The 19730-nt window shown below is 38.7% G+C and overlaps 1 protein-coding gene across 1 annotated transcript in view; it reads right to left on the bottom strand.

Moving 5' to 3' along the window:
• Nucleotides 1-256: 256 nt before the first annotated feature.
• The window catches only part of LOC140513807 (uncharacterized), a 66509-nt gene continuing 47035 nt past the window's right edge, over nt 257-19730 (bottom strand). Inside the window, 3 exon segments of the mRNA XM_072623804.1 lie at nt 257-784; nt 6307-6360; nt 16594-16706. Of these exon segments, the coding sequence (XP_072479905.1) occupies nt 626-784; nt 6307-6360; nt 16594-16706 (326 nt within the window). The 3' untranslated portion in view covers nt 257-625.

Below are 19730 nucleotides of genomic sequence, written 5' to 3'. Positions count from 1 at the left end.
CTTTCATCTCTAATGTGTTTGTGCAAATCAGTTTGTAAACTTCTGATGTTTAAACTGAAGGCAAGTTGCACATCTCTTCAGCCATCTGGGCAAGGGGAAACCTTTGCAGCTTGGTATATGAAGTCAATGAACAGCCAAGATACAGATCAAGTGAGTCTACTTACCAAGTGTATTTTTAAAGATCCTTATAAACATGGTCATCTCTAGACCGTCTTACTTATAAAGACAGAGCCAAGTGGAAAGCATCAGCTACTCATCATGAGTAAAATAATATTTATTGGGGTATAACAATGCCCAAGGGCTTGGTGAACTAAACAATCAAAATCACAGTAATAGGTATCAAACTAGAGCCCCAAATACCATTTAAACTACAACGAAAGAGTAAATTTTATGGTCTTGCTTTTTATGACTGAAGACGTATACACTAGCTATCAAAATCACTTTAATTTTCAAGCTCACTCCAGGCCTGAAACAAAATAACCCAAAAGCTCCTATTACCATAATTTAACAGAAAGCAGAGCCATCTTTTCTTTATCTATGACAACACGATGTCATAAATACAGCTGCTTTTCATCCATAATTACATAAACAATAAACATGCTGCCATTCACTAGGGTTTTAATAGTCAATACACGTAAGCAATATTGTGATCTAATGGGCTGCATCTGTTTTCTTTAACCTTCTTCATTTTACTCATCATCCTTGTCCTCGTCAGAAAAATGAGGCACAGACTTCTTTGCCACCACGTTGTCCAGTCCCTGCCTTGCAGATAGGGGTTCACATTCTGAAAAATACATAGTTTAGTGATGTAAAAAAGGATCAGTTATGCATAACACAGGAAAACACATGGAAGCAATGTATTATGATATGCCCTATAAACTGGACCACTTTGTGATGGGCATTACTGAAGGATTCTATTGAGTGAAATATTATTTCAGGGTGCTAACTAGAATTTATGCTTCTAACTTAAACCTGTAGGATAGCTAACAACCAACCTCCCTCCCTCCCTCGCCATAATCTGGCATGCTTTATCTGTGCAAATATGAGTGCTTGAGTGAATAAGCCTTCCAATAACCTAGCTATTGATCCTTATATACAGGAAAATTCTCATGCTATGTTCCTGTGGGTGGTTTTAATTTTTTTTGGTTTATCAAATACTTTACTAGAAAAAAAATAGCTCTGTGAGACTATTAAATGAATGTTCTTCTGAGTCTAACTCCAGGTATGGATAGCAAGAAAAGTGGTCTGAGCCTCCAATCCATGATGCCAGTGAGCCTGTGAGATGCTGGTATGAACTGAAAAAGGTGATCTCATGGGAATGGTGGGAGAGCGGCTGTTCAGCCTGGGCTGAGGTAGAATTCTCCTGACTCAATTTCCCCGCTGACACCTGGCCGACTTTAAGCCTGACTGAATGCAAGTTGGCAATCCACTCCTACCTGGAACTGACATGAAGTTGGGGAGATATTGGTTCCCTGAAATGTTCCTACTCTTAGTGGCAATTTCCTAGAGTCAAAAGGTTTGTGAGTTTAATACCAGATCTATTCAATTATAGATTGTTGGTAGGAAAACATCCGAGGTTAAGTCTAAAATTAAGCTAGTAGGCTTAGGACTTTAGACCAACAACAATAAGTTAGGGTCCTTTCATTCTTAGTAATACTGTGGAGACAATTAGGTCAAGAGCTTGTGAAGTTAGCAACTTAAATATTATTTGTGTCTCAGTTGGTTAATGTTTTAAAAAAATTCTTTTGTGATCTATATTGTAAATGCTTTAAAAAGAAGCATCACCTCACCAAAAGTTGGAATTGTTTTATGTGATATGAACTGTTAAAAATGAAAAATAAAATAAAATTTAAAAAATAGCTCTGAAGATTTATAAGCACACCAGAAGTGAAACTGAAATTCAAAAGCTATTGAAAAGACTTTTTTCATTGCATAAGTGATTTTTTTTCTATTCAAGTACTAAACAGTAGTGAAGTAGAGAGGCATTGTGGGAGTCTCTAGTACTCACACATATCCAGCTGGTCAAATTAAAAAGCTATACACTTTGGGAAAAGCCTGTATATCCAGTGCTGGCCTCTACAGTGTGTAACACTCTTCCCTCTGGTGGCATGTGGAATGAGTCAAAAGTTTGTCCATTGCTGCTCCAACTCACATCTATTTTGTAGCATTTGGAGTTGGAGCAAGCAATTGGAGCCTTGCAGGATAGTCTTTAGCAGGAAGTAAAATTGTTGCAAAAGCTTTTGAAGATATTTGTTTATTGAAGAGTCTTTCCAATGACCCAACAAAAATAAGAAAGGGACTTCGGGATTTTATGATTCCAGAATGATTAGTAATTCAGTTACATGTGAAACAGACTCACTGAGGCAACATTTTGCAGGGGCTTTGTGTCCAGATGGGGCTCCTTGTGGGTCAAAAAACCACATTTCCATTCTCAAAGCTTCATCTGGAGGTGCTATGCTCCCTTAGAGCACTTAACTAAGCATGCTCCCCTGAATACTAGATTGGGGGATCAGTTTTTGCATCTGACAGCTAAATGACTCAATCGTGGGAAGGTTTTCAAGCTCTCCTGCTAACACTGTATCCTTTCTTATTGGGGCTCTACTTCAAAGCAAGTTAAGAAACAGGCTCAGAAGTGAAACCATCCAACCTGGTTGAAATTTGTGGAAATTCCTGTGTGAAGGGTGATATGGGTTTTTTTTTTTAAGTCATTTTCTGGGAAATCTTCTTGCTAGGTGAATTTAAATACTTTTTAGACTAAATAAAGGGGAGTTCTCCAATATTAATTGAATATGTGTAAAGACTGAACAGTGAGTAAGACATTTAAGGGTTGACTGAAAAGTGTTTTACAAGTGAAAATCTGAATGTTTGGTTGGCTTTGGATGATCACATAAAGTCTCATCTAAACCATGTGCAGCACTTTGGACTAAGATGGAAGTTTAGGGAGATTACCACTGGCAATGGGTTTTTATGTGACATTTGAATGTTTCACCATCTACCCAGACCCAGCAAGTGCCATATTGAGGGGCAAGGGAGGGAAAGGTGGTGAAGGCTGGAAACAGGAAAAATAACAGGAAGGGAAAGAAAAAGAAAAGAGAATTTATTTGAATGTTTTTTAAACCACCCAAATAGTTCCACTGCAATTCAGTGCCTCCATTTGTGAGAATTTTTCAGTTCCCTATTAAAACTAGCTTTTATGACCCAGCAAATAGACTAGCAGACATAGGCTGGGAAAGCAGTATCACACTGTAAGAGACAGCATACCACAACGGGTAGTAGCACACAGAGGATTCGAAATGGGGAAGAGCAGGATTCACCAGCTATGTGACCACAAGCAAGTGACTTAATCTCTCACTTTCCTCATCTATATAATGGGGATAATAATAACATCTCCTTCACAGGTCTGCTATGAGGCTCACATAAGATAATGTAGGGAAAGCACTTGGTAAAACCTAGGAGTGCTCTATAAATGTCAACTTTTTTATTATTTTTATGATGTGTGAGCACTGCCACTCTCTCAGATATGCCTCTGTAATAGCTGCTCAGTCTCCCTGGGATTCAACTTTTTTACCTGTAAAATGAGAATAATAGCTTGTTTCCCTCCAAGACTCACAGGGTTAGCATGAAAGAAGAGATGTGAAAAAAAAAATACTAAAAGTAACTAGCATTTATGTAGCACTTTGAGGTTGCAAAGTGCTGTATATCTTATCTCATTTCAATCTCACAAGAACCCTGTGAGGTAGGAACTATTTGCTATCCCTATTTTACAAGCAAGGAAACTGAGGTGAGGCAACATGCATTTATCAAGCACCTATTATGTGCCGAGAACTTTGGCTGACACTGATTAAGTGACTTTCCCAGGGTCCCATAGCTACTAAGTACCTGAGGCAGGGTTTAAATTTGCCTCACTCTTACTCTCTGGAAACCATAATTGGTCACTATAATTCTTTGAAAACACAAAAGCACTGAAATTCAAAAATATAAATTTTAAATTTGGGGATAGACAGGCAATTGATGGATAATCCTTAATAGTCTGTTCTAACTTAGAAGAACAATCAGTCCATAATTCTGTTTATTATCTAGCACCTTTCTTCTAAAGAAATAAAGGCACTTTCATATCATATTGTCACTGAGCCAAGAAGTAAGGTGGGACAAGAATTTAACCCAATTCACAATTAAAAGGATTGAGACACAGGGAAGTTTGATTCAGCCTAGATCACGCGGTTTATATAGTTAATGGAGCCAGATCTAGCACTCAGGTCTTCATTTTCTTTTCTTTGTCTTTCTTTTGTCTGGAACAAAAATAAGAATTGGATCTCTGCTCTTGATTTTTTTTTTGTCTGGAAAGCCACAACCTATGCTAAGCTTCTTTGGGAGAAGTGTTGCTTTTAAACTAGTCCAGAATTTCTTCTTTCTGAATCATGAACTTAATGAGATGGTTAAGGTCTCTCAATCAAACTGTGAAGTCCATCTGAATACTGATTATAGGGAAGGCAACTTCTGTTACTCAAGAGGATTGAGACCCAATACTTCTGGCTTGAGGACATGATCTTTGTATGCTCCAGGAGAACAGACAGTACTTGATACCACTGGGTCACATTGACATTCCTGGACATAAATTCTAGGCCTTTTCCATGTGAAGGAAGTTGAGGCTAAAATATAAAGCCTGGCCAAAGTTCCAAAATTTTGGTATCTAGGTTCCCTAAGGATAAGACCTAAGTAGTTACCCACTGACATTCCCTAAGGAAGGACAGAGGGATGGTGGAATAGGGAGTGGACAAAAACTAAGGCTCTTTGCTGAATTTACTGCAGATGTTATTTATGCACCTTGAAGAATAGAGGAAATGGAAATCATGGGCTACTTCTTGGTCAATCTCCATATAATGGCCATTTACTAGCATACTTATAAGGATGTAGGGACCTAGAACTCTGCATGTTCCTCCACGGTCACTACTCCCTCAGGCCCTTTTCCTCCTCCAACTATATGATTGCAAATGGCAATTCTCAAGTGGCAAAGACTCCTAAACCGGGTAATTTAACTCTGCCAAATAAGGTATTTTTCTATCCTTTCGATACCTTATGAGTCTCTCTTATAAATCCTGCTTTGGGTATATCTGTTCTTTCTCAGACTGAGGCAGAAGCTTGGAGCTTTGTGACATGGAGCTATAGGGATAAATGATGTTTCTGGACAGCCTATATAACTCTAAGGCCAGAAAAAGGAAAACTCATCAGCAGTAAGGAAATAGATTGGAGAATATTATTCAGAACAATTTGCAACTATTATCGTCTAATTCCCTAATCTCTGATAGGGCCAAACTATTTGTTTTTGTTTTTTCTGTGTTAACAGTCTTCATGTGAAAAGCTTGTGCTGTTGTCCTTGGTTTGTTTTTTTTTAAAATTCAACACAAAATAGGTGTTGACTTGGTAACAGCCATATTTTCATCAGATTGGAAGGAGTAAGAGATAAAACTGTAAACTCTAAGGGTGGAGTGTTGGTGGGATAGCAAGGCTTCATATGTTCAACTTGTGAGCGTCAGTGCTTAAAAACAATTCATTAAAAGCTCAAGTCCATTCAGTTCCCTTCAAGAAAATGTCGTAATAGTCAAAGAACACCGTAAACAGTTGAGTCCGTGTTGGATGACTAGGGTGAGGAGATAGTGTTGAAATCTCCAAACAGATACATGTGACATGTGGCAAACGAACATAGCTAAGTTAGAAAATTTGGCATAATCTGGCCAGGAAAAGGACAAGAATATGTCTAGGCAAACTGTATGAGGAAATGGCTGAATTTAGCTTCTCTAACAAAATGCTTCTATAAATTATTGTTTGAACCATGGAATTTAGCCCTTGACTTTATTGTATCACTTAGTAAGTGTTTCATATATGTAAGCTGTCTCCTCAACCAGGCTGCATGCAAGCTTAGTACATGGAGACAGACAGAAAAACAAATAGTTGGGCCCTATCAAAGGTTTGTGGGCAGAGCTCATTTTAGTGGCTTCTCTGGGATCTCCCACAGTACCTAGCACAAAATTAGGAACAGAGTAAGCACTTAATGAGTTTTCAAAGAATTGAAACTATAGTAGCTATGAGTTTTTAATACTGTAGTCCAAAGTCTCAGCAGCCTATCAGAGAGCTGGGGATGTAGTTTCAAAGCAAGGTCCCTCTTTATGCTGGACCACTCTCCTAATTTTTCATAAATGCTTATGATGAGACTCTAAAGTTGCTTCAGAACAACCTGAGGTCTCAGCATTTGTCAACAACCCTCTTCAGATAACATAACATAGAAAAATAGTCAAGACTGTAAGTTACCCTCCTTCTCTGTCTCTGTCCACCTTTCATCTTTTCGAAAAGAAGCTTCTTGTTCTAGAGAGGGGGAAGGGAGGAGAGAAGAAACAAATGTAGCAGTATGGATCAAATTTGGTGAATGTCTATTTTAAAAGCAATACTCTGTGTTTCCTGTGGACATTTGCATACACATATTTTGGAAACAGAACTAGATGAAAAGAATGTCGTGTCAGAAAGATAAACCACAAGAGAAAAGTTAGTGGTTTTTCAGCTTTTAATAAAGTCCTTTGGAGTGCCCAGGGGCCCACTAGTGTCATCAACAATCACATAAAGAGGAAAATACATTTTAAAATACAAGCACTAGAAACCAATCTAGCACAGATCTAGTACCGCCCCATGAAATGGCTATGGTAGAAACCAGCCATCGAGGGGGCAAGGAGGGGGAGAGGAGGAGAATGGTATCTCACTCCCTTTTAACAAACTGCATAAACTAAATGCTCCAGGGGTGTAGTGTTTGATTATTTGTAACAATTCTCCAAGTAAATAAATTCAACATCATGGCTTCTGCAACCAATCCATCTGTAGTTTTAAGTTAGTGCCCCCAGTAAAGATGTTAAGAAAACCATTTGGTCCATAACATTTTTAATAGAGTGAACCTTTTAAAAACTGCCAAAAAAAAACTTCTTGGCAGAAAGGAAAGCTATGTTGAGAGGAAAAAAGCTCTGTTACCACAGTTTGTATAAGTGTTTCCACATACTGCTATATTTCAAACACACAGTGGAGTCAACTAAGCTCAAGAATATAGGACACATGCTCAACAGATTTTTCTCTCGATTATGATTATAGAAGACAGAAAACTTAACCTGTGAGTGGGACGGGAGAAGGAGAATGGGGGTGTTTGTGCTGGTTGTTGTTTGGGTTAGTTTGGTTTTTTAATGAAGGGAAAATCAAGTATAAATGAGGTGATTGATCTTACTCTAAATAAGCTTCCTTAACTGTGATAAAGGAAGTGCAGCATAAAGTTTTGATGAAGTACCAACTTATTCCTTTTGAGTTGTTTGAGTACAACAATTTTTTTTTAGAAAATCATAGATGTGGAGACAAAAATGACAAGTGCCAAGAATGAGCTTTGTATTTTTCATGTTCATTAAAATCTCCCTGATTCACAATCCATATCTCTTGCCCAACCTCAACTATGCATGAAGGCTGTGCCAGGGAAGGAAAGTCAAAGAGCCCCTCCATCTGCCAAAGAGGGACGTTTCTGGCTGCAATCACACTTGTCGGCTTTCTTGGGGAACAGCTCAATTTAATACTTGAAGAGAGAAAAGGCAGACATGTAGGTTGTTCCATCTAGGAAAAAGTCTATCACACTCTGGGTCTTTACTTTTGCTGCCTGAAGGTTATCTTTTCCATGGATGTATGTTATTCCCAATTCCCAGAGTGGCACTAGTGTTAACACCACCAGGCAGAATGCCACCTCAACATGAGCATTTTTATTCCTCATTACTCAAAGCAGAGTGGGACTTGTTTGGTCTGTGGCACAATATTAAATTCATTGATCATGAGTGGGTGTGGAACCAACTTGATAGCTGATACAGCAAGATGGGGTACCAATCAAATTTGCTGAATAAATGGAATGGGATGGAAGGAATGGAATGAAATGAAATGGAGCAGGAAAAGATTTATTAGAACAGAAAGGGATTGGATGGAGTGGAATAGGGCTTAACTAAACTCTAATATCATAGAATATGATAAAGTAAAACATATTTTGGTTTTTCTCTTCAGCAGCATTTCCTGAAACTACCTTGTTCCATGAAATTTTTATTACCAAAAACGACAGTCCCTGCTTTGACACTTGTGACCTTGGGCAAGTCATTTAACCTTGGTTTTCTTATCTGTAAGGTAAGGGAGTAGGATCAGATAACCTCTGATGTCCCTCCAAACTCAACAGCTATGGTCCTACCATTCTGATCTTCTATAATTCACTTTGCCTGTTAGTTCTTTCCCAAATATCACTCTCTCATTCATCCCAGGTCATCAGGATATGTTCAGGCTCTGCTTCCATTCTAAGCTTCAAGAGAAACTAAGGTGGACCTAGGCAACCCTTACTTTGAGTGTTTTGTAGGCAATGGAACGGTCAGAGATAGATTGAACAGACAGACAAGAGAAAATGAAAGCTAATAAACAATCCACCTCTCCAGGAGCCAAAGTCCCTCAGGTTAAGCCAGGCTGCTTTCAATGGAGGTGGCAGGTTCCAGACTCTAACAGAGGCTTCCTATCCATCACTGAAGAGCTTAGACATCTAGTGTGCTTCAGCAGAGGTGAATGTGCACAGATGACAAAGAACCCACTTTAGGGGATACTTAACTAGAGCAGGGGTTCTAAACCAAGTTCTTAATTTGTTTATGTCATGGATTCCTTTGTCATTCTGGTGAAACTTTCTCAGAAGAATGTCTTAAATGCAAGAGACACATAGGGTTAAAAAAGGAAAGTGATTATACTGAAACACAGTTATCCAAACTATTTTTAAAATTCAGGGATTCTCAGATTTCAAACCCCTCTACGAGAGGGAATCTCCATCAGCCATGTAATTATGGGATGCTGGAACAGGCAAAAGGCAGTAAGTTTATTTCCACTGAGAGCAAATACCACAGGACATCATGGTGTCTTGCAGTCACTCTCTTAGCTGCCTTATAATGTATTTTTCAGTAAGTGAGCCTTCTAGTTCTGGAAGATTTTCCTTAGGAACACCTTCCTCTAACAGTTCAGAGCACTGCTGTCAAAAGGCATTTAGTTAAATTCTAAACTGAAATGTTAAACCTTCGACATCATCACAAATGATCATTCGGTCTTGACTTGATCAAACATGATCAACTGAGGGATGAGTGATTCAATCTCAAGCTTGGTACCACCTTGCAAAGAGCTACTTTCCCAGGATTAATGATCTGCTAGATTTATCAAATGGAATTGTACACAGTGTGGAGAAACCAAGTGCAGACAGGGTCATGGCAAGGGTATGTCCATTACCAAGAGTTAGGTACAATGGCACGAAAGTCTTAGGTTGGGAGCAACTAAATCCTGGTAGTTTTAAATACTGACTGTATAAATTGAGAGACTAGGGGTTGAGAGACTAGGTTTGGGGGGAAGTCACCCAGCCATTCCATGAACTCAGAAATAACTAAACATAGCTGTAGGTAAGGGAGTAATGGCCATTTGGAGAAGTTAAACCAAAGACAGTGCAGTGACTTTATTGGTAACTTATGTTTGCAGCACCACACAAAGGAGACTGTCCCTATCCAACTCATCTATTGTGTTCACCCAGTTGAGTTTGCTTTGTTTACTGAAAATGTTCTAGAGTCATCCAAGGTGCTGATCAAGAATACTGATGCATGCTTAGAAAGGGGAAACACTTGTCTTCCTAGGTCAGAAACTTTTTTCCTGAGAGAGTAACATTGAAGTTCAAGGATACAGAGGGGAAGAAGAGTGAAATTTGCAGGGACCAGTCATTGAGTTCAGGTGTAAGTTACTTAGCATCAGAGTGTATTGGGTGTTCATTTCTTGCAAAACAACTCTTCCCTCTTGTAGGCATGACCACCTCCCAGGAGATATTAGTGAAGCACAAGTAATGAAAAGACATAGGAATGCATTCAGGTTTTAAAGTTCTTTGGTCAATATTTATTGGATGCCTACTATATATTGAACACTGTGGAAAACTACAAAGGAGAATGAATAGTCTGTGCCTTTAATCTAATGGAAGGGACAAGACAGACATTCATGTTTAACTTAGAGATTCAGTGGAGAGTAGTGGACTTAAAAGCAAGCAAGGACCTAAGTTCCAGTCCTGATTTTACACTTACTGATTGGGCATTGACTATTGGCAAAGCACTTAATTTCTCTGAAATTTGGTCTCCTAATCTGTTTTAATGCCTGCCATACTTTCAGAGGGTTGTCATGTGACTCAAATGACATAATATATGCAGTGTTTTGCACATTCTAAACAACTATATAAATAATAATCTTTAATAAAGAACTAAAAATAGTAAGTTATTATAGAAATAATCACAATGTACATATTGGACTTATGATTTCAGTTGGTATGAAGAAGTATCAGTGTGGAAACTCCTTCCACTGATTTAACTCATCTCTAACACAGCTGTCTGAGAGAGTTGCCGAGCTCACTGATTGATTGATATGTTAATGGTGTGTGTGTGTGTGTGTGTGTGTGTGTGTGTGTGTGTGTGTGTGTGTGTGGAAAGAGAGAGAGAAAGAGACAGAGAGAGAGAGATAATGAGAATATGTAGATATGTAGGTTTCAATCATACCTCTGAGACATAAGCAAGTCAATTAATGTATGTGTAGTGTGTATTGTGTATATATACGTGTGTGTGTGTGTGTATGTGTGTATGTATATGTAATATACATTTATATCATTGTCCTTAGTAGGACTGCACAAGAAACAAGAAATTATGCTTTCTTGAGAACTCTAAATCTGTGAAAATACTGACTGGAGATGGTGGGACCCTACTAAAAAAAACATCACACATACTTGTGAATTTCAAGCAAATTAACTCTTAGTACCTACCAGTTACTAATAAGGCAATAAACTAAGGAAAGCTAAGTTTAAACAAATGATCACAGTTGATAAGAAACTTCTAAACATGACCTAAAGTAGTGGATTTACTAACAGTTCTTCCCTCTTATAGGGAATCCAAGTTCTAGTCTTTGGCTCTGATACATACATAGAAAACAAGTGACAGAAACAGATATACTACACATATGTGCTAATTATTCAAGGATGTGAACTACAGGCTGGGTGGTTATTAGAATGACTGAAGATAATCTAGAAAGGCTTTCTGAAAAAGATGAGCCAAATCTAGAAAGAAGGAAAGATGATGTCTTCCATCTCTCCTACTTCCCTACACCCACTAAACTTATTCTCTGCCTTGACTTAGTACTTCCTGCTCCCACCCAGATCATTGGTTCCCTTCTAACTGTTCTAGATTCGCTCTCAACTTCCCAAGGTCAACTACTTCAGTATTGCCCTCTAAAGCACTTGGACTCCTTCCTCCAAACTCAATGGGCCATTGCCTAATCTTTTCCATCCCCAGCCTCTGTTCTTTTCTACTCCTATTCCTGGACCACACAGAAAATGTAAAACTAAGTGAAACCAAACCTTTAAAGAGTAAAGAAACGACTTCCACTTTGATCCAGCCCTTGGTTCTGCTAAGTAATCTTTTTTTATCCCTCTCATATCTCCCTTATATACTCCCCAGTGCCAAGTGAAGACCTATTTTTTTCTTAAGCTACCAATTCTTCTTCCCCACCCTCCATCTCCTTTATTCAATTTTCTTTTCCATTTTCTGTCTTGTTAATTCCTTTGTCAATGTCTTTCCTTTCCTCCCCTTATTTCTATTTCCATTGCCATCACCTTAGACCCTGCTCATTGTATACCTGTGATGGCATAGGGCTTTTCTGAAGCTATCCTGGAAGAAAGGGAAGGATTAAAGATGGCGTAGGACCACCACTACCATAGCAGATTGGGGAGATGATCATTTCACCTTTGAGCTTCAATATTCAGATGTGTAAAACAGGTTCTGCCTCACACTGACGGTGGAGCTTCCCATTAGATTGTGAGTTCTTTGAGCATATGCGCAGATAGGAGAAATTATAGTAAAATATCGCAAAAAAATTTTTTAATTACAAAAAAAATTCTTGTATCAATTGACACACCAAGAAAGACATAATCACTGTCTTCAAGAACTTGGACTATCATAAAAAAAGGAAATAAACTTTTTCTGCTTGAACTTAGGTAGCAAAGTTTAGAATTATCGAGACAGATTTTGACTGCATATAAAAGAGCTGTCCACAAATAGAAGAAATGTCCTTGGAAGATTGTATGTTCTTGGTCAAGAGACATCTTCAAGTGAAGCTTTGAAATTCGCATCTTGGGAGTGCTATAGAGTAGGTTCTTGGACACAAGACTAAATGTGTCATAGTCAATGATTTATGAGGTCTCTTCCAACTGAGATTCTGTGGTTTGTCTATGATTTTAAAATTGCCTCCTAGCTGACATTAGCTGCCAGACTGATCTTAATAAAGAGCACTTGTATTATATCAGTCTCTTCTTCAAGAGCCTACAATGTTTCTTTGTTTTTCTTTCACATCAAGTCTAAATTCCTAGAATACTGGATTTGGAGTCAGAACCCCTGGTTTCAAATTCCACCTCTGTCATTTGTTAAGTGGGTAACCTTAGGCAAGTCACTTCACATCTCTGGGCTGCAGTTTCCTCATCTGAAAAATTAGGGGATCCAGACTAGATGACTTTAAGATGTATTACAGTTCCAAATAGATATTTCTATGATGCTTTTTAAAGATCTTCCATAATTTAATCCCGACCTACCAATCCAAATTTATTTCCCACCTCTCCCAAATATAAATGCTCCATTTTAATTAAGCTAATTACCCTGATTATACTCTTTCCTTTCTGAATTCTCTCCTACCACTTTTTTCCAAATCCTACCTATACTCAAGACACAGCTCACATCCAAGCTAAAGAAGCATTGTAGTATAGTAGAAAGAGCTCTGGACTTGGGAATCACAAGGCATTGGACCATAAAATCCATGGATTTAGAGCTAGAAGAGAATTTAAGAGGCCATTTAGTCCAACTCCCTCCTTTTACAGATGAGGAAATTGAAGTTCAAAGTTAAATGACTCACCCAAAGTCACACAGGTAGTAAGTAGCAGAGTTCAGTTTTGAACACAAGTCCTCATGGAATGCTGACTGAGGGGAACAGTAGGACAATTAAGGAAGGAGAGAATGAAAAATGCATTTATTAAACATCTAATATGTGCCAGGCACTGTGCTAGGTACTTTATAAACAGCTCATTTGAGCTTACAAGAATCCTGGGAGGTAGGTGCTATTGTTAAATCCATTTTACAGCTGAGGAAACTGAGGCTGGCAGAAGTTAAGTGGCTTGTTCAGAGTCACATAGCTAATAAATGTGCAAGATCACATTTGAATTCAGGTCTTCCATACTCCAGCTCTAGCACTTTATCCACTGCACCATCTAGCTGCCTAAGTTGTAACAAAAGTAGGTGATATGAAATAATTCAGGAAAGGTAGGTTGACTCAAGATTTTAAAGGGCTTTAAATGCTAGGATGAGGAGTTTATAATTCATCTTATAGTCAATGCAGTGTCACCAAGGATTTTGGAGCAGAATTGGCGTTGAGGGAAAGGTGTACCTGTGTCTGCAGAAAATTGTTTTTCCCGCTGTGTGAAGAATGAATTGAAGAGAGGTGAGGATGAAATCAATGTTAGGACCAGTTAGGATGCTAATATAATAGTCCAGCTAAGAGATGCTAAGGGTCTGAACTAAGGTAGTGGCTATTTGAGTAAAGAGAAGGAGAAGGATATGAGAGATGATGTAGAGGGAATATTGACAAGTTTGGTGACTGATAAGATTGGTGAAAGACAAGAATAAGTCTAAGATGACACCTGGGTGACTTGGGGAATGACAATGTCCTCAACAGAAACAGAGAAGTTTGGAAACAGGTCAAGAACAAGGATCAAAATGATCAATTCTGTTTTGGAAATCCCGAGTTTGAGATGCCATTAGGAAAGCTAGGTGACATCAAGCAGGCAGCTATCAGGGTCAGAGTGGAATTTAGGCATTAGGGTTAGATACATAAATTTCATTAAGAAACCATCAGCATAAGGCTGATAATTGAAGCAACCAAGAGGAGTAGATGCAATCACTCTCCAGAGTCCTACAATGATGGCAGATAGGGTCCACCTAGTCTCTAATAGAGAGAATGGCAAATGTAATAACATTAAATATAATATAGGTAAATATAAAGCCTTGCAATTGGGTTCATAAAATCAACTTCTAAAATGTAAGATAGAGGAGAGTGTCATCTGCAAATGATCTAGGTAGTTTAATGGACCAAAAGTTCAATGAGTCAAAAATGAGATATAGCAGGCAAGAAAGCTAAGGCAATCCTAGCCTGCATTAAGAGAAGAATAATGACAAGGATGAGGGAAGTAATATTACTATATTCCACTCTGTCTGGCCACATCTGGAGTATTGTGTTCCCTTCTGGGAGTCATATTTTAGGAAGCACTTTGATATGTGGGAAAATATCCACAGGAAGATAACCAGGATGGTGAAGAGTCTTGAGCTCATGTCACATGAAGATTGGTTGGAAGAACTAGGGATGTTTAACCTGGGGAAGAGAAAATGGAAGATAAATATGATCATTGACTTCAAGTATCCAAAGAGTTGTCATGTGGAAGAAGGATTAGACCACTAAGTGCCACAGTGGAGAGAACACTGGACTTGGAATTGGGAAGGATGAATTCCAATCCTTCATTCCTCAGATGTTCTTTACCCTTAACGTGCTATAGAAGTGTTAGCTATTTATTATAATTGCTTGTTTTGCTAAACCTCTCCCCGCCCTGAAAGGGGATAGAACTATAAGCAATGAGTACAAATTGCAAGGAGACAAATTTGGCCTTCATGTATCGGGGGAAGAAGCTTGTTAGTTAGCACCATCAAAAAGTGGAATGGACTGCCTAAGGAAGTAATGAGTTTTCCATTATTAGTGGTTTTCAGGCAAAAGCTGTGAGACCACTTCTTGGGTATGTTGTACCAGGAATTTACCTTCAGCTGTGGCTTGTACTAGATGATTTCCGAGATCCCTTCCAACTCTGAGATTCTATGATAATACCATGGAGGAGGAGGTAAAGGTAGAAGGGAGATAGATAGATAGATAGATAGATAGATAGATTTATATATCTCGCATAATGCCTGTTGATCCTCCTGAGTACTGAGATAGGGAGGAGCAGATGCTGAACCAACAATTCTGGTATCAGGAGCAGTCTTCCCACCTCCTAGTAATGGAGGGCTAAGACACTGTCAGTTTTTTTCCCAATGGTTCAAGTGTCATAGGGCAGAGTAAGCTGTGTCTCCACACATGACAACAAGCTTCTGGATGGGAATACATCCAGACTAGAGTCTGAGAGCTGGATCCCTGCCCTCCAGACCCAGTGATGTGGGAACAAACTCCAGGAAAAAATCCTCTAACACCTGCAGTGACAAGAAACTCACTCCCTCAAAAGGAAGCCATCCATATTAGATGAAAGTTATATAACAAAATGTCTGTTTCAAAAACACATCATGCCCACATGTACAAAAATATTTATAGCAGCTCTTTTTGTGGTGGCCAAGAACTGGAAATCGAGGGAATGCCCATCAATTGGGGAATGGCTGAACAAATTGTGGTATATGAATGCAATGGAATACTACCGTGCTATAAGAAATGATGAACAGGGGGACCTCAGAAAAACTTGGAAAGATTTACATGAACTGATGCTGAGTGAAGTGAGCAGAACCAGGAGAATATTATACACAGTAACAGCCACAGTGTGCAAGGACTGTTTCTGATAGACTTAGCCCTTCTCAGCAACACAACGACCTAAAACGTCTCCAAAGGACTCTTGATGGAAAATTCCATCCACATCCAGAGAAGGAACGATGGAGCTGGACTTCAGGGTGAAGCAAACCCTTTTCTCTTTTGCTTTGTTTTTTTCTCATAGTTTCTTCTATTAACTATAATTCTTCTGTGCGAAGAAAAAAGTTTAAAAAAACACAGTATGGACTTAATACTTATTGATTTAACTTAATTTTAAGAATATATCCATACTTAAAAAACCTTATTTCCTATTTTCTATGTATTACACCATGGTAAATGACACAAATAACCCAGAACCAGATTCCAGAGAGTAACATGTTTATCCATGCTTAGTCAACAAAATATTCATCTACATTACTTTAAACCCTTACCTACTAATTCTATACAATTGTCAAGAAGCTGCCAGGAAGGATGACATCATCGAGGAATTGTTCAAGGCCCTTCCCTGTCCTAGGCTTTTAATAAATCTGTTCCTAAACAGTCTTCCCCTCCCAAATTTCCTCTCTAATTTAGCTCTACTTTAGCACCTTCAATAAATGAGTCTGGAAAATATAGACACAGGATAGGACAGTAAAGAGAGTGCTGGACTTGGAGTCCGGAAGACCTGCTTTCAAATCTTACCTCTGATATCTACTAGCAGTACAACCGTAGGCAATCATTTCACCTCTCTGAACCTTAGTTTCCTCAACTGTCAAATGGGAATAATATTAACTGTAGTACCTACTCCACAGGTTTGCTCTGAGGCTCAGCTGAGATGATGTACAGAAAGTACTCTGCAAATTTTAAAACATTATATAAGTAGTAACTATGATTGGTAGTAATTAAAGTTGAACTCACCCATTTGCCCAAGCCAGGATAGTCGTGTTCAGGATCAAAAAGGTGTTGATGCAGCTGGAACTCTCGGCTGAACTCTGCAGTGTCAGGGGAGTTTTCCAGACATCCATCATCTACTGCAAACAGCCAGAAGTCTTTGAGAAAAGCCAAGCAACTTATGCATGCCCCCATGGGTAAAGGTAAATAGGAACAAGGCAGGCCACTGAAGGTCAGAATCACATTCCCATCTGCATCCCATGTATCTATTCCTGCTTCCTTTTGACTCACTTTGTGACCTCAGGCAAATCACTTTCCCTCTCTGGGCCTCTTCTCCATCTGGAAACTGAAAATGATGGTGGCTACTTCCCTCTAGTTACTTCAGAGGGATACGGTGAAGTTTGTGCCTAGATTTTTGGAAATACCTTGTGCTCCTTAGAGAAAGGTTCAATATTATCATATTATTTTTTATGTAACATAAAATAGAATAATTGTATTTTAAACACAATGTTAATTTGTTTAATAATGTATATATTTATAATATAATATTCTATATAGTATTTTAAAATAAATGCAGTTTTGCTCCTTAGAGAAAAGTGCGACATCAATTTATTTTACATATAAAATATATTTTATGTAAATACACTAAATTATTTGATAAATAATGTTATATAATAAATATCTTACAGTAAGTACTTAATAAACCTTAGTTAATTCCTATATATTGGGCACAATTGTATTCAGCATGAGGCCAAATGAGACTCTGTCCCAGGGCACTGATAGGAGATAAAGTGTGATTCCTCCCTCCCCTGCTGATGACCCTCAGTAGCTTGATTTACCTCCTAGATCTCTGGAGGCCCAGGACATAACCACATCCACAATCCTCTCCTGACCTCACTTCACTCACCCACCCACAAACTAAATTTGTCTCAGGCGAAGTTTGGGCTAATTATAGTTCTAATATGAGATACGCATTCCTTCGGAGGAGGGGGAGGAGGAAATGCTGTGTATTTTGTATAATCAGTACAGTTCGCATATTTTTAATGTGCTCCTGCATTAATAAACAACATGGACACACACACACACACACACACACCATAGTCACTGAACAGAGGGGTGTGTGTATGTGTGAGTGTGAGTGTGTGTGTGTGTGTGTGTGTGTGTGTGTGTGTGTGAGTGTGTTGGGCTAATGGCTGTTCCAGCATGACTGGTGCTATAGGCTCTGATTTTCTTGTTTGAATTTTCGGTTCAGATCTGTGGTTTCATCTTGGTAGGGCAGTGCCTAACCTGGACATTCCTTCCAAGGATGTAGAATGACATCCTCTGTGGGAGCTGCCTGAGGCACTCAGTGGTTAAGCAACAGGCTTGGGCAGACATTAGTCTAACACACACCCATTCTATATTCAGTGGGTATGGTATATCTGTTTACTAATCTGGGGTCTAAGGCAAGACTTGAACTCAGGTCTTACTAAATCAAAGGTCAACTCTCTAACTAGACCACACTATCATTCAGAAACAGTGTCTTCAAAATCGTTTTTCCTTTTTGTAAATGTTTTATTGATGCCTTTTTAAAACATCACTATCACCCCTCAAGGACTTCCCTCCATGGAACTCTCCCTTGTAACAAATACGTCCAGTCAAATAAATTAACATATTTTCCATGTTATATATTCCTCATTTCACATCTATACTCCATCCCCTCCTTGCTAAGAGGAGGACAAAGTTTCCTTAGCCTCAGCACTCTCCAAAGCCCCTCTGGATCTTACGATTCTCTGGAGATGATTCATTCTGCCTATCTTTTATGTGCCTTAGACAACCAGAAAAGAACATAAGGAGTCTGGGTTGCATGGGAAGCTGAGGGGAGGAGTGAAGACCAGTTTTCAAAAGACTGATGAGACATCAAATAAGTGCTGAAAATGCGCGCCTATTTACAATCAGCCAGGTATGTCCTGTGTCTCGTTTCTTGGAGTATTTCCAAGTCTTTCCAGAAGGCAGTCTGAAACGCACACAAGGCCTCTCCACTGTATGAACCTAATGTGGAAGTCATTAGCATACCAAAAGATCTCTAATGCAGCTCTACTGCGTCTGCTCAGTGTTCAGATCTCCTGACTGGGAACGTTATCTAACCCCTACATCTGCAACCATCAGTATGTCACGCTGGTAGGAATGGAGAAGATTATAGTAAAAATAGGTGCTCAGACACATTTTTTGGATGATAACTTTGTGGAGTGGATTCTAATTCTTTACTGGAAGTGATTTCCTGGGTGATGCTGAAGGGTGGGAGCCCACTGGGGTCATGAGAACGTAGGAGTAGGAGTCAGATAATTGAGATACCAACCACAGAATTTAATATATTATCTCTGTGGCCAGGAAACAACATAGATGAGGATTTCCCTACATTTCCACAATGACGCAGAAAGCAAATTGAGAGAATTAAAGGATAAATTTTCCTTAAATTAAAGACTAAATTTCCAGAATAGTATATTGGATGCATGGAGGTCTAAAAGCTGAGACTTGGGGCTTATACCATAGCCCATACTGACCTCTTCCTTCTCGGACATCCATATTTATGGTCTATACCATACAGTCTAGCACCGAATGATATCAAACAATGAATAAACGTTTATTATGTACCAACTTTAGACCAGGCAATGTGCTACATATGCAAAGACTAACAGGGAACATAAAGCTTACATTCTGTTGATAACACTTTGTATTGTTTTCCTAATTTTTTTTGAGAATGTCCATCAGAACTGTTTCTTGAGAACCGGAGTTGTGTCTTAGTCATTTTTTTTTCCACATGACCGGAACATAAATACTTGCTGACTTGACTTATTTGAATTACTATGACTTCAGTACTTGTGTTCCCCTCTTCTGTTCACAGATCAAAAGTGAATGTGTCACATAACCCTCTTCTAGCAAGGCCTTACACATAGTAACCTTTCAATGATACATGTAGAATTCAACTCATTTATCACGAAAAAATAACATGAAGTATATGATTAAGTCCAAAATGAGAATACAAGGAATAAGAAACTGAGAAATTCAGAAAAAGAGATCTATGTACTATAAATTTAGTTCAAGAAACATGTGTTAAATGCCTTCTATGTGCAGACCACTCTACTAGGTATTAGGGATGCCAAGAAAAAAACTAAACATTTCCT

The sequence above is a fragment of the Notamacropus eugenii genome, chromosome 7, assembly GCF_028372415.1.
Source record: "Notamacropus eugenii isolate mMacEug1 chromosome 7, mMacEug1.pri_v2, whole genome shotgun sequence".
NCBI classification, from domain to species: Eukaryota; Metazoa; Chordata; class Mammalia; order Diprotodontia; family Macropodidae; genus Notamacropus; species Notamacropus eugenii.
The sequence above is the reverse complement of the archived record's forward strand: the minus strand, read 5'-3'. Positions and strand labels throughout refer to the sequence as shown.